Raw genomic sequence first — 12,791 nt, forward strand, 5'->3', positions numbered from 1 at the left:
GTTGGGTTTAACCATGAAGCTTCCAAGCCATGAGATGGAGGGACTGGAGGTCTGGATGAAGGAAGCGACCATGGTCCTGTGTGATCAGATCGGGGTAGAGTGGCAGTGCAATTGGGGTGTCCACTGACAGCTCCAGAAGCGTGGTGTACCAATGTTGGTATGGCCATGCTGGGGTCCGCTTTGTCCCTGCGGATCTTAAGCAGCACCTTGTGGATGAGTGGTATCAGCAGGAAGGCATACATTAGACGGTCTCCCCAGGGTAGCATGAATGCATCCGAGATAGAGCCCGGACTGTGTTTTTGGAAAGAGAAAAATGTTGGACACTTCCTGTTGCACCTGGTACCAAATAGGTCTACCCGGGGAAACCCCCACCTTTGGAAGATGGAATGTACGACATCTGGATGCATGGCCCACTCGTGGTTGCGAAACGACCTGTTGAGGTGGTCTGCAAGCTCGTTCCGTATTCCATGGAGATAAACGACTCACCTTGAGGCATCCTATGTAAAACATGGTGGTGGTGTCGTTGGTCATCACCGCCACGCACTGACCCTGAAGTCTGGCCTGGAAGGTCTGGCAGGCTAGACGCACAGCTCTGAGCTCCTTGATGTTGATGTGGAGTGAGAGCTCGACCTGCGACCACAGACCTTGCGTCTGAGCACAGAGCAGATGCATCTGTTACTAGGGTCATGGAGGGTTGAAGGGTGCTGAATGGGAGTCCTTCGCAGACCGTGCAAGGGTCTAGCCACCATTGAAGGGATTCTAGAACTCGCTCCGGTACTGTCACTACTGAGTCCAAGCTGTCTCGACCTGGGTAATAAAGTTGAGGCGATCCATGCCTGGAGCGGCCTGACCCTCAGTCTGGCATGCCCGACCATATAGGTGCAGGCTGCCATGTGACCGAGGAGACTCAGGAATCCCCTTCCAGTTGTGGTGGGGTACTGCCCGAGAGTCTGGATAATATCTGTCATTGTTTGACATGTGGACTCCGGCAGGATTGCTCTGGCCTGTACGGAGTCCAGCACCACCTCGATGAATTCTATTCTTTGAGTCAGTGAAAGCGTGGACTTGTTCATGTTGAGGAGGTGTCCTAGTCTCTCGAAGGTGTCTCTGACTAACCGGACTTGGGACTCCACTTATTCCCTGGAGCGCCCCCGCAGCAGCCAATCGTCGAGATAGGGATACACCTGGACCTGCCTCTTTCAGAGAAAGGCTGTGCCCACTGACATGCACATATTATAGATGTCGATAGACCGAATGGGAGCACTGGGAACTGGTAGTGTTTGTGGCGGACCACAAACCTCAAGAAAAGTCTGTGGGCTGGAGGAATGGTTATGTGAAAGCACACATCTTTCATGTCGAGGGTGATGTACCAGTCCCCCGGATCCAGGGAAGGTATGATCATGCTCAGGGAGGCCATGCGGAACTTCAACTTCACCATGAGCTGGTTGAGTCTTCTTAGGTCTAGAATGGGTCTGAGACCTTCCTTCACCTAGGAGATGAAGTATCGGGAGAGAATCCCTTGCTCCTTAGGAACCTCCTTCACTGCCCCTATGGCAAGGCGCGAGTGCACCTCCTGAACAAGGAGTTGCTCGTGAGAAGGGTCCCTGAAGAGAGATGGGGAAGAGGGGTGGGAGGAAGGGGAGGAGCAGAACTGGAAAGAATATCCCACTTCTACTCTGTGAAGCACCCAGCCGTCTGATGTTATTTGTAACCATGCATGTAGAAGTGGGACAGACGATTCAGGAAGTATGGGGAAGGATCTGGGATATTGGCGGGTACGCCGTCCTCAGGCGTCCCTTCAAAATCCTTGTTTAGAGCCCGACAATGACTTGGTTGGGCCCTGACCTTGCTCTGAAGGGGGTATGAAGGCTTGTGCCTGTGATTTCTGCTCCATCTATAAAAATCTTGCCCCGGCCAAGGAGGATATGGATATTGCTGTTGCAGTGGTTGGGGCTTAAAGTTCTTGTGTTGGGTTGCTGGGTGTGCATCCCCAATGACTTCATGATCGCCCTGGAATCTTTCAAACTGTGCAGCTTGAAGTCAGTCTGCTCCGAAAAAAGCCTTGCGCCCTTGAAGGGAAGGTGCTGCAGGGTTTGCTGTACTTCCGGGGGTAGCCCGGACGTTTGGAGCCATGGTACAGGTGGCCGAATCTGTCGAGTCCAGGGACGCCTGCAGAGAGGTCAGTGTAACTGCCTTCCCTTCCTCGACGACAGCAGCGAATTCCATTCTGGAGTCCGCCGGGATCATGTCTTTGAACTTCAACATGGTGGTCCATGAATTTAAGTTATATCTACTGAGGATAGCCTGCTGAGTGGCTATCCTCAGTTGTAGACTGCCCGTGGCATAGACCTTTCTGCCGAAGAAGTCCATCCTTTTCGCTTCCTTGGATTTGAAGGCTGGCCCTTGCTGTCCTTGACGCTCCTTCTCATTGACTGCTGACACAACAAGCGAGCATGGCTGTGCGTGTGAGAATAAATACTCATATCCCTTGGAAGGGATGAAGTATTTACTTTCGACACCTCTAGCAGTCGACGGGATCAAGGCCGGGGTCTACCACAGAGTTTTTATATTGTTCTGCACCATCTTGATTAGGGCAGAGCCACCCGTGATGGACCTTCGGGAGCGAGAATGTCCACCATGAGGTCCTCAGTCTCGACAACCTCCTCCACTTGCAACCCCATGTTGTGGGCAATTCGCCTGAGGAGGTCTTGGTGCACCCTGTCATCTATTGGAGGTGGCCCCGAAGCGGATGCCCCTGCTACAGCTTTGTCTGGGGAAGACGACGAGGTGGCTAGTGGAGGTACCGGGTCCTTCTGTCCCTCTAAGTCTCTGACCTCCTCTTGGTCAATACAGACCATTGTGACCACTACAGTCGATGCCTGGGACTGTTCCTGTGGTGGAGACATCTTGGCCACAACCCGAGGTTGAGGGGGCGGTTGGGACAGGGTGGCCTCAGATCCCCGAGGTGCAGGTCTGTCCCCAGGAGAGTGGTGGAGCTGGCATCCTGACCCTACAGACCTTGATCCCCTTGATAAGGTACCCTGGGCTTGATGGTACACCCAGGGGGTCCAAAAGGGCCACTGCATCAGCGGTTGCCAGTGCTGTTGCCAGCTCGGTGGCACCTCCCTTTGTTGCCTCTGGGATCTATGCGGATTATGTCTTGAATAATATGAGTCGGCATTGGACTCTGAGGAGGCCAAGCCCGATCATGTGGCTTGCCCATGTGACTCCAAAACTCCATCTTGGAGCTGGACTTTGCATAGGAGTGAGGAGGGGGTCTCCACCCACAAGAGAAAATCTATTTAAACCCCTGGGAGACCCCTCCATTTTGTCTTTAGCTGGCTAAAGAGAGCCTCTCCACCCCCAAGGCTTCCTGAAAGAGACTGGAACAAAGGACAGTAACTACAGGGGGTGAGAGTGATTGCTGGACCCAGACTAGAAGGAGACTAGTCTGTAAAAGGAAGCTTACTGGAACTGGTGAGGTTGTTATCTGTATTGTTTTCTTACTGTGTTAAGCTTTGTAGCCACATTCCTGGGAAATCTCTGATGTGGATTGGCATCTCCAAGTTCATTGTTGGCTTAAGCGGTTCTTGATTGAGCACTTACATCTGCTGGCCAAATGCTTTACTAAGCTAGTTAAAATCAAGCAAGTATACAGCCAATATTCCTAACTTCAAGTACAAAAATGATGAATGCATACAAATAGGATTAATAGATTCAGTAGATCATAACCTTTACAGAGATATGTTAAATGGCATATGTAGCATAAAACATATTCTAGTTATGTCATATATACATTCATAAGCATATTCCATAAAGCCTTATGCGGGGGAACCGTCACAGGATCTTGCTCCTCCTTGCTTGTTGATGTAAACCAGGCAGGACAAATGGTCTGACATGACCCTGACAGCTTTGCCCCGATGAAGGGCAGGAAATGGCGGCAAGTGTTCCTAACCACTTGAGCTCCAAAATTTTGATGTGGAGACTGGTTTTGTGGCTGCCCCTCTCTCCTGAACCATGAGGATGTTGAGGGGGGCTCGCTATCCTAACGGGGATGCATTGATTTTTAGAGTCACTAATGGGGTTTCGTGACAGAAAAGGATGCCTACACAGACACGGAGTTGCTCCTTCCACTAGTTTAGGGAGTTCTTTACATACAAGGGGACAGCCACCTGCCTGTCCAAGGTGCCCCTGTTTGGAGAATAAGTAGCTTTGATCCAACCTTGGAAGCAGCATAGGCATAGCCTTGTGTGATTGGTCACAAAGATGCAAGCTGCCACATGGCCCAAGAATTGAATATGAAATAGTGACCAAAGGGGAGGTCCTCTACTGTGTTCTGAACCTCTCTCAGAAACCCTCAAAATTGGAGCCATTAAGTCCTGCACATAAGTACAACTGTGGAGATGGATCTCACAGCAGTGTCTGCCACATCTAGAGATGCTTGGAGAGCTGTTCTGGTCATAGCTGACCCTTGGTAATCATAAACTAGAACTAATCCCTGCAGTCATGTGGCAGCTGTTCAATAAAGGCTGGGAGTTTATTGTTATTAGTAGTCATTTTTGGTCATGTCCTCTGGGAAGTTTGTGATCCAGAACTTCATGGTTGCAGATGAGTAAGACTTTTGTCCAAAGAGATCCCGCCGCTTTTGGTCCTTATCATAAGGGATAAATCTCAAAAAGTGCTGCCTACTCCGTTCATTCACTGTATCCACCACTAGGGAGTTGGGGGGGGGCGTGAAATCAGAATCTTTACGGGGTAATTTTATCCACTGTTTTGCACATTCGTAGGATAAAGGCCAATGTTTGCCACACTATCTTAGTAGGATCCAGGAGAACCTCATTAATAAGTAGTGCCACTCTGAAGGGTGTTGCTGATTGCAGAATATCTAGCAGCATGTGTTCAGATCCCCCTGGAAGAGGTCAAATATCTGCAAGTATGTCTGATACCCTTCTAATGAAGTCCTGACATTGGGCAGTTTCATCGACCATGGAAGGTGATGGAGACATAGCTGCCTCATCCGGTGGCGATGATGATGAAGAAATGGGTGTCTCAGGGGTGGCATCCTCATCTGCCCTAGCCTCCTGCTCTTCAAACATCTCCTCCTGTCGTGGAGGAGTATAGGGAGGATGTGAAACCCTGGTATCCCTAAGGGGCATTACTGATGGTCTGTGAAACTGCTTTCGATACACAGCCCACAGGTCCCTACATGGCCATCGTGGAGCCCCATTAGATGGCTGGGTCCACCTCCTTGGTGACCAGCGAGGTTCTCCCTGTGTGAAGGCAGATTCCCAAAGGAGTATGCAGGAGAACTCCTCACCAAATTCAAGGAGACTGATTGGGAGTCCTTTCCTCCACATCCACCCATTTTGGGGGAGCCACTGAGGATGGAGAAGATCCTTGTGTTGCAGAATGGCCTCTTGGAGATGCTTGGTACCTGTCAACAATGAGGACTTTGGTTCATCCAACACTAAGAGGTCCTTTGAGTACCAAAATTCCTATGGTACCAGAAAGGATCCTGGTATCGATGCTGTAGCCAAGGTTGCCGTAGCTGAAGCTGATGGTACCAATGATGATGGGCATACAGCAGATATTATAGATGTCAGGTGCCGATGCTCGCTTGGTACTGAGGATACTACTTGTACAGGCATCCCTGACTGAGCTGCTTGCATTGGTAATGATGATGGGGCTAAGGTGCGTGACAGCAACAACTGCTGAACAGGATGCTTCGTTGCTGATGGCAGGGTCGAACTCAATGGTACCATGTGCTTACCCTCCCCTTACTAGTGGAGGGTATAGGTGCCATATCAGAGCTGTGTTTGGAGCTCTGGGAGTTTGCAGGCTCACAGGTACCAGAGGAAGAGTCCTTGGCCTCAACAGTACCCTTTGAGACTGAGGACCTTGATAGGAACCTGGTCTTTTTTGGAGATAGAAGAGTGAGAGTCCACGCTCCTCTTTCTGGGAGTCTTCCCAGCAGGCTCCAAAGACTTTCCTTTTTTAGAGGAGACATGCCCTGAGGCTAATGGGGTGCTGGATCTGTCCAGGGATTCTTCTGACCTGGCTTAGAGAGTAGTTGCAGGAAGCATTCCATGGCCAACAATCTGAGAGATTTATCTCCCTGCTCTTCCTAGCTGTGTACTTAAGGGCCAAACAGAAGGAACGTTTCTGGGACATGTGGAACTCTCCCAGGCAACAGACACACTTGGAAGTGCCCATTGCTTACTGATATAGCTTCCAAGCAAGAGAGGCAGCATTTGAAGCCTGGTGAGCCAGGCATGTCCTACCAGAAGAAGACAAGTCTCCCCAGAGGGAAAGAGGGGGGGAAAACCACCCACAATCATCTAACCAAAACTAAACTACGGTAAACATGAAGTACAACGATCTGTGCAAAACAAAGAGAAGGCCAATTACACTCTAGGTGGACATGCTAGGTGTTCCATAAGGCTGAGGCAGTAGAGAAGGAACTGAGGGGTGGTTTGCGTGTGCATCCCTATGTAGCCTTAGTGTCTGCCACCAGGAGGCATAGGGTGCATGCGCAGGCCAAACGGACACTGCTGACTAGAAATCTCCGATTATGGGCTCAGGAGACGCATGTGCGCCTGACGCGGAGCACCCATAGGGAAACTATTCAAAGAAGGATAAATTAATCTACTGGACTAACCAGTTTTAACTTAACTTTCATACTTACATGTAACACTATCCCTTTTCTCCCAAAGTGTAGTCAATTATAGGATTTCAAAACCAAAAACCACACACTTACCCTCCACCTCCAAGTTCTAGAGAGCTGATATCTCCATTGATAAAGTAGGTGTTTTCTCCAGACCACTTAAACACCTACAAATGCAAGACCCAAATTTGATTATTGGGAATATAATAAAGTAAAAAAGTAGGCTGGGGAATTATTCTGGGCAATTTAATCTCTCTCTCTCTGTGTGTGTGTGTGTGTGTGTGTGTGTGTGTGTGTGAAGGAGAAAAAAAATAAAACAGCATGGTTCATATCTAAAAAAGGCACTAGATTGGACACATGTAAAATTTAAACCAATCAATACGCCTTTCCTTTTCATAGGCTTTTTAATTTCTTCAGTATTTAAAAATAAACAGTCTATTTACATTTTAGGGGTGTCTCACAGTTGCCCCATTCTCTAGTTTCTTGTCACTATGATCTAAGCACTTTGTGAAATCATAAACTGCTTCTGTAGTTGCCACCTCTGGTTTTATGAATGTTCCATGGTTTATTCATTACATCTTCCCACACAATCAACTTAGAACCCTCTTCTCACTCTTATGGAAGAGACTGGTCCAGCTCCTTCAGCCACTTTTGCTGAAAGTATTGAAGTTTGGTAGCACTGAATGAAGAGTTTAGTGATTAGCTGCATTCACAAGAAATTTGTGACACACCTTCAAACTGATGCTTTCTGAGGACTCAAATTTTTTTCTTCTCTCTCTGACCAAGAGAAGTTGGTCCACTAAAAGATATTACTCCTCCCACCTTGTCTCTCTAATATCCTGGAACCAACATGGCTACCTCAACACTGCAAAAGGTTCTCATGATAAACATACTGTATCAATAATGTTTTGTCAAGCATGTTTCACAAATGGAGCTCCCCCTAGCCTTGGGTCCCCTCTCCCAACAAGTTACCTTGAAGTTTGGACTAAACGTGTAGAGGAAAGTTTCGCCTGTGCCGTAATAGTGGTCACTAAATTTGAAAGGATGTGTTGCATATGCTCCAAATATCTGTCAAAACAAAAATGGTTGTGTCATACTTGAAGATAATTTGCAAAATTCAAAAGGAGAAAGGCCTTTCAAATATAGTTTCTGACAAATAACTGCACTGATGTTTTAGGTAGGTTAAAGGCTAATTAGTAAAATTGGGGGGGGGAGGGGAGGGGGAGGTGCTGATCTGGTGTCTGGGTTGTCCACACCCCATTTTAGTTTTAAAAGCCACATGGCTCCAGATATGAGGATTCTAGAAGCTATTGGAGAACTTCACACCAGTCCTAAAGATGCTCTATGCTATTTTATAGCAGATTGATAACTGAATTCTGCTAGTGACTGGGATGGATGCTTGCGAGAACACTATTACAATTGCAAAGCATGCTCCTTAGAAATTGTGAGTTGCTGTAGAGATTTTAACTCTTTTAGTACTAATATTTTCCTGGGTTTGAGTTTAAGGATAAATATGCTAATTTAGCAGTACTAAGCATAGTATAACATACATCTTGTCTTATTTTGTCTCATACTATTCCATATAATTTAATTTGGCTGAAAACTACTGCTTTGCTAGCAAGCGTATGCAACTCTTAAAATTGTATGGAATACTCATGTGAAGGTTGTACTGCAAATGATGAAGACCGTAAATAGATTAAACTATCATATGGTCTTCTATAATGGGGTCACTCCAATCAAGGAGACTCCCAAATAAGTGCACTATACTCAAGTCCTAACCTGGTTGTCCATATCTTTGATGACAAGGAGGACTGGATTGTCAAGAGACGCTGATTTCCTGTACAGAGTTTTCAGGCTGGTTCCATGCTCCAGTGTGCTATATGCAAGCCGCCATGGATATCCCTGCACTCTTGCTGGCAGACAGCGGGCAAGCTAGGAGTGAAAGGAAAGAATGGTGTAGACATTTAATTATATAGGATTTCTCTCTCTTCATCTCAAGTCGACAGCCAGTAGAGCACTGCAAGAAGCTGTGCCTGATACGTGGACACTACAGAGATGGGTATTTACAATGCACCCAAAATAAAGAGCTGAAGCATTGTGGTTAGAAATTTAAATTTGCGATAGTGTGCCAATATAATTTCTAATGTAACTGTTCCAGTGTCAGCAGGGAAGAAAATGAGAATGTGGGGAAGGGAGTAAACCAAAACTCCATTACTAATTATACCTGTTCTATGTGCATATTCTCTAGGAGCGCGCTGTGGTGCTTTAGGATAGGTAAAGAATCACCGTCATCTTCCTCATAGTAACTGCAAATGCTCTTTCGACGTTTTGCCTCTTCTACAGTGATAATCTGAGACAAGAGCATACAAGTATTATAAATTTGAGTCAATTTCTGAGTTTTCATTAACTTTAAACCTGAAAGAGTGAATTAGACTAATGGAGTTAAATTAGTACCAGGCCCAGATCTTGTACACTGTGAAGCAGCTCCAGAAAGCTAGTATATCCTACATATGCAGGACCACGCCAGCGTAAGGGGATACCCCAGGGACAATGTTACATATTGAATAAAGAAGTGTTGTTGACCTTGTCCCACAATACAAAAATCAGGGGTCACCTGATGAAATTAAATAGGCAGCAGATTTAATACAAACAAGAGGAAGTACTTTTTCATTCACCACAATTAATCTGTGGAACTCATTGCCATGGGATTTTTGTGATGGCCAAAAAGTATAACCGAGTTTTAAAAAAAAAAAAAAAAAAAGAGAGAGAACTGAATAAATTCATGGAGGATACGTCCACCAATGGAAATTAACCAAGATGGTCAGGGATGCAACCTCTTGCTCGAGGCAACCCTACACTCTGACTGCCAGAAACTGGAAGATGGGGTGGATCACTCCAAAATTGCCCTGATCTGTACACTCTCCTTGAAGCTCTGGTACAGTCACAGTCAAAAGACAAGATACTGTGTCAGACCAATAGTCCATCTAACCCAGTATTGCAGTTCATATATTCTTATTCTATGGGTAACACAGGACACGTCTTCCTTATGGCTTGACAATTCCTTGTTGCTGTATTAACCTCTTGGGGCCATTAGCTGGTGAAATAACTAAGCTATGTTGGGGAACTGGCCTGGTACATACTTAGTCCAACATCAAAGGAGTGCAAAGGCCACCTCCTCCTGAAAGGCACAATGCGCATCTGGGCCACGGGGCTTCAGATGTTCTTTTAAATATGGAGGACACAGAAGCTTCTTCGTTTTCCTTCCTGCAGTTAGTCAAGCGCAGTAAACTCTTCTCAGATGCTAATGTATAGCACTAGTATAAATAAGGCTTTAAGTTTCACTTCCCATTATTCAAGTATCAGAGGGGTAGCCGTGTTAGTCTGGATCTGTAAAAAGTGACAAAAAGTCCTGTGGCACCTTATAAGACTAACAGACGTATTGGAGCATAAGCTTTCATGGGTGAACACATGCATCTGACGAAGTGGGTGTTCACCCATGAAAGCTTATGCTCCAATACGTCTGTTAGTCTATAAGGTGCCACGGAACTTTTTGTTACTTTTTACTTCCCATTATTGCTAAACTAACAACAGCCCTTTCTTGCTCATTAATAAACATTTATTTTTATAAACTGAAATAAAACACCACACCAAAGAACCAAAAAGAAAGTTACATTTGAGCAAAACCTGGAAGAAAAGCACGTACTCTGAAAGCTGAATCATATAGGCAAGCTCTCAATGAAACTATATGCTCAGTCAAGTATTTAGTCCCAAATTCTTACTAATGTAAGTTCTTTCTAGTCTATAAAATAGTCATTTTGGGAAACTGATGCTTCTTTCAAGAAATTTTAAGAATTTATTCCAAGGTCAAAGGTCTCATGGTATGATTTTTTAAAATACATTTTCAGTTGAAAAACTATCCAATAATTCTTTGGAAATGTGGAGAGCGATGGGTTACTGATAATTTTTAAATCTGAGTGTGCTACAACTTTAAAAACAACATTGATCCATATAAAGACTCATTAGTCAGATTTGGATTCAAATGTTCTTCCTATAGTTAGAAGGAAAATGCCATGCCCCCAGAACTCCATTAAGGTCATTCCCTGTTCCAATAGGGCTATAACTTTAGTGAGAACTGACTGCAGAGTCTGGCTTCAAATTTATCAGTTATCTAAACCCACTCTCGCTATACAAACCTATTAGCCTACAATTCCCACTCTGATGACCTGGAATAATGGCCCTAATCTTTGTGCTGGGTGCTCTGCAGCCAACTCATAAGTGCAGCTTTAGGCTATCTTTACAGTGCTATGCAAAGCCATTCCCCTCCAGCATCAATTACAAAAGCTGTTGTAATTTGCAAAAGCTGCCAAGAATTTCCAAGAAGCCCTCTCCTCCTACTTTAGCCACAGGTAGAAGCTGCTGGGTCAGCTATCTGCCCAGAGCCCCAGCGCTCCTCCCAGATCTAAAGCCCTGAGCCCTGGTGCTCCCATGGGGCAGAAGCCCTGAGGGCCCCTCCCGTCCCAAGCCTTGATCTCCCCCCACCCTGCAGCTGCAACCCCAACTCCCTCGTGGCTGAAGTCTGTAACATTTTGTTGAAAGTTACAGAACATTTCAGATATATGAACAACTTCCATTTCCGAGGTGTTCGTAACTCTGAGGTTCTACTGTACAAACTAAAATTTCATACAATGACTTGTTTATACTGCTCTATATACACACTATACACTGAAATGTAAGTACAATATTTATATTCTAATTAGGGCTGTCAAGCAATTAAAAAAATTAATCGCGATTAATCACACTGTTAAACAATAATAGAGTACCATTTACTTAAGTATTTTGGATGTTTTCTACATTTTCAAATATATTGATTTCAATTACAACATTGAGCACTGTACACTTTGTATTCTATTTATATTTATTTTTATTACAAATATTTGCTCTGTAAAAAACAAAAAAAATAGTATTTTTCAGTTCACCTAATACAAGTACAGTAGAGAAATCTCTTTATAATGAAAGTTAATTCTACATTTCTAAGTTCATATACAAAAAATAACTGCATTCAAAAATAAAACAATGTAAAACTTTAGCGCCTACAAGTCCACTCAGTCCTACTTCTTGTTCAGCCAATCGCTCAGACAAACAAGTTTGCTTATATTTATGGGAAGTAATGCTGTCCGCTTCTTGTTTACAATGTCACTTGAAAGTGAGAACAGGCGTTCACATGGCATTGTTATAGCCGGTGTCGCAAGATATTTACGTAGCAGATGCGCTAAAGATTCATATGTGCTTTCATGCTTCCACCATTATTCCAGAGGATATGCATCCATGCTGATGACAGCTTCTGCTCGACAACGATCCAAAGCAGTGAGGACCAATGCATGTTCATTTTCATCATCTGAGTCCGATGCCACCAGCAGAAGGTTGAATTTTTTTTTTTTGGTGGGTTCGGGTTCTGTAGTTTCCACATCCAAGTATTGCTCTTTTAAGATTCCTAGCAGCATTCTCCACAACTCCTCTCTCAGATTTTGGAAGGCACTTCAGATTCTTAAACCTTGGGTTGAGTGCTGTAGCTATCCTGAGAAATCTCACATTGGTACCTTCTTTGCCTTTTGTCAAATCTGCTGTGAAAGTGTTCTTAAAATGAACATGTGCTGGGTCATCATCCGAGACTGCTATAACATGAAATATATGGCAGAATGCGGGTAAAACAGAGCAGGGGACACACAATTCCCCCCCAGCCACCCAGGAGTTCAGTCACAAATTTAATTAACTTTTTTTTTTTTTTTTTTTTTTTTAAAACAAGCATCGTCAGCATGTCCTCTGGAATGGTGACCGAAGCATGAAGGGGCATATGAATATTTAGCATATCTGGCACATAAATACCTTGCAACACTGGCTACAAAAGTACCATGCGAATCCCTGTTCTCACTTTCAGGTGACATTGTAAATAAGATGCAGTAAGCAGTATCTCCCGTAAATGTAAACAAACTTGTTTGTCTTAGCAATTGGCTGAACAAGAAGTAGGACTTGTAGGCTCTGAAGTTTTACATTGTTTTGTTTGAGTGCAGTTATGTAACAAAAAAATTAAATAAAAAAAAATCTACATTTGTAAGTTACACTTTCACCA

The 12,791-nt window shown here is 44.8% G+C and overlaps 1 protein-coding gene across 8 annotated transcripts in view; it reads right to left on the minus strand.

The window, feature by feature from the left end:
* Window positions 1–12,791, minus strand: part of NCOA7 (nuclear receptor coactivator 7) — a 130,004-nt gene that overhangs the window by 3,861 nt on the left and 113,352 nt on the right. For all 8 annotated transcript variants that reach the window (XM_054022167.1, XM_054022166.1, XM_054022170.1 and 5 more), the window contains 4 exons: window positions 8,889–9,014; window positions 8,444–8,596; window positions 7,637–7,732; window positions 6,758–6,831 (listed from right to left, as the gene is read on the minus strand). In XM_054022167.1, the coding sequence (XP_053878142.1) occupies window positions 6,758–6,831; window positions 7,637–7,732; window positions 8,444–8,596; window positions 8,889–9,014 (449 nt within the window). The remainder of the gene's footprint in view (window positions 1–6,757; window positions 6,832–7,636; window positions 7,733–8,443; window positions 8,597–8,888; window positions 9,015–12,791) is intronic.

This window comes from Malaclemys terrapin, chromosome 3 (assembly GCF_027887155.1).
Source record: "Malaclemys terrapin pileata isolate rMalTer1 chromosome 3, rMalTer1.hap1, whole genome shotgun sequence".
Lineage (NCBI taxonomy): Eukaryota > Metazoa > Chordata > Testudines > Emydidae > Malaclemys > Malaclemys terrapin.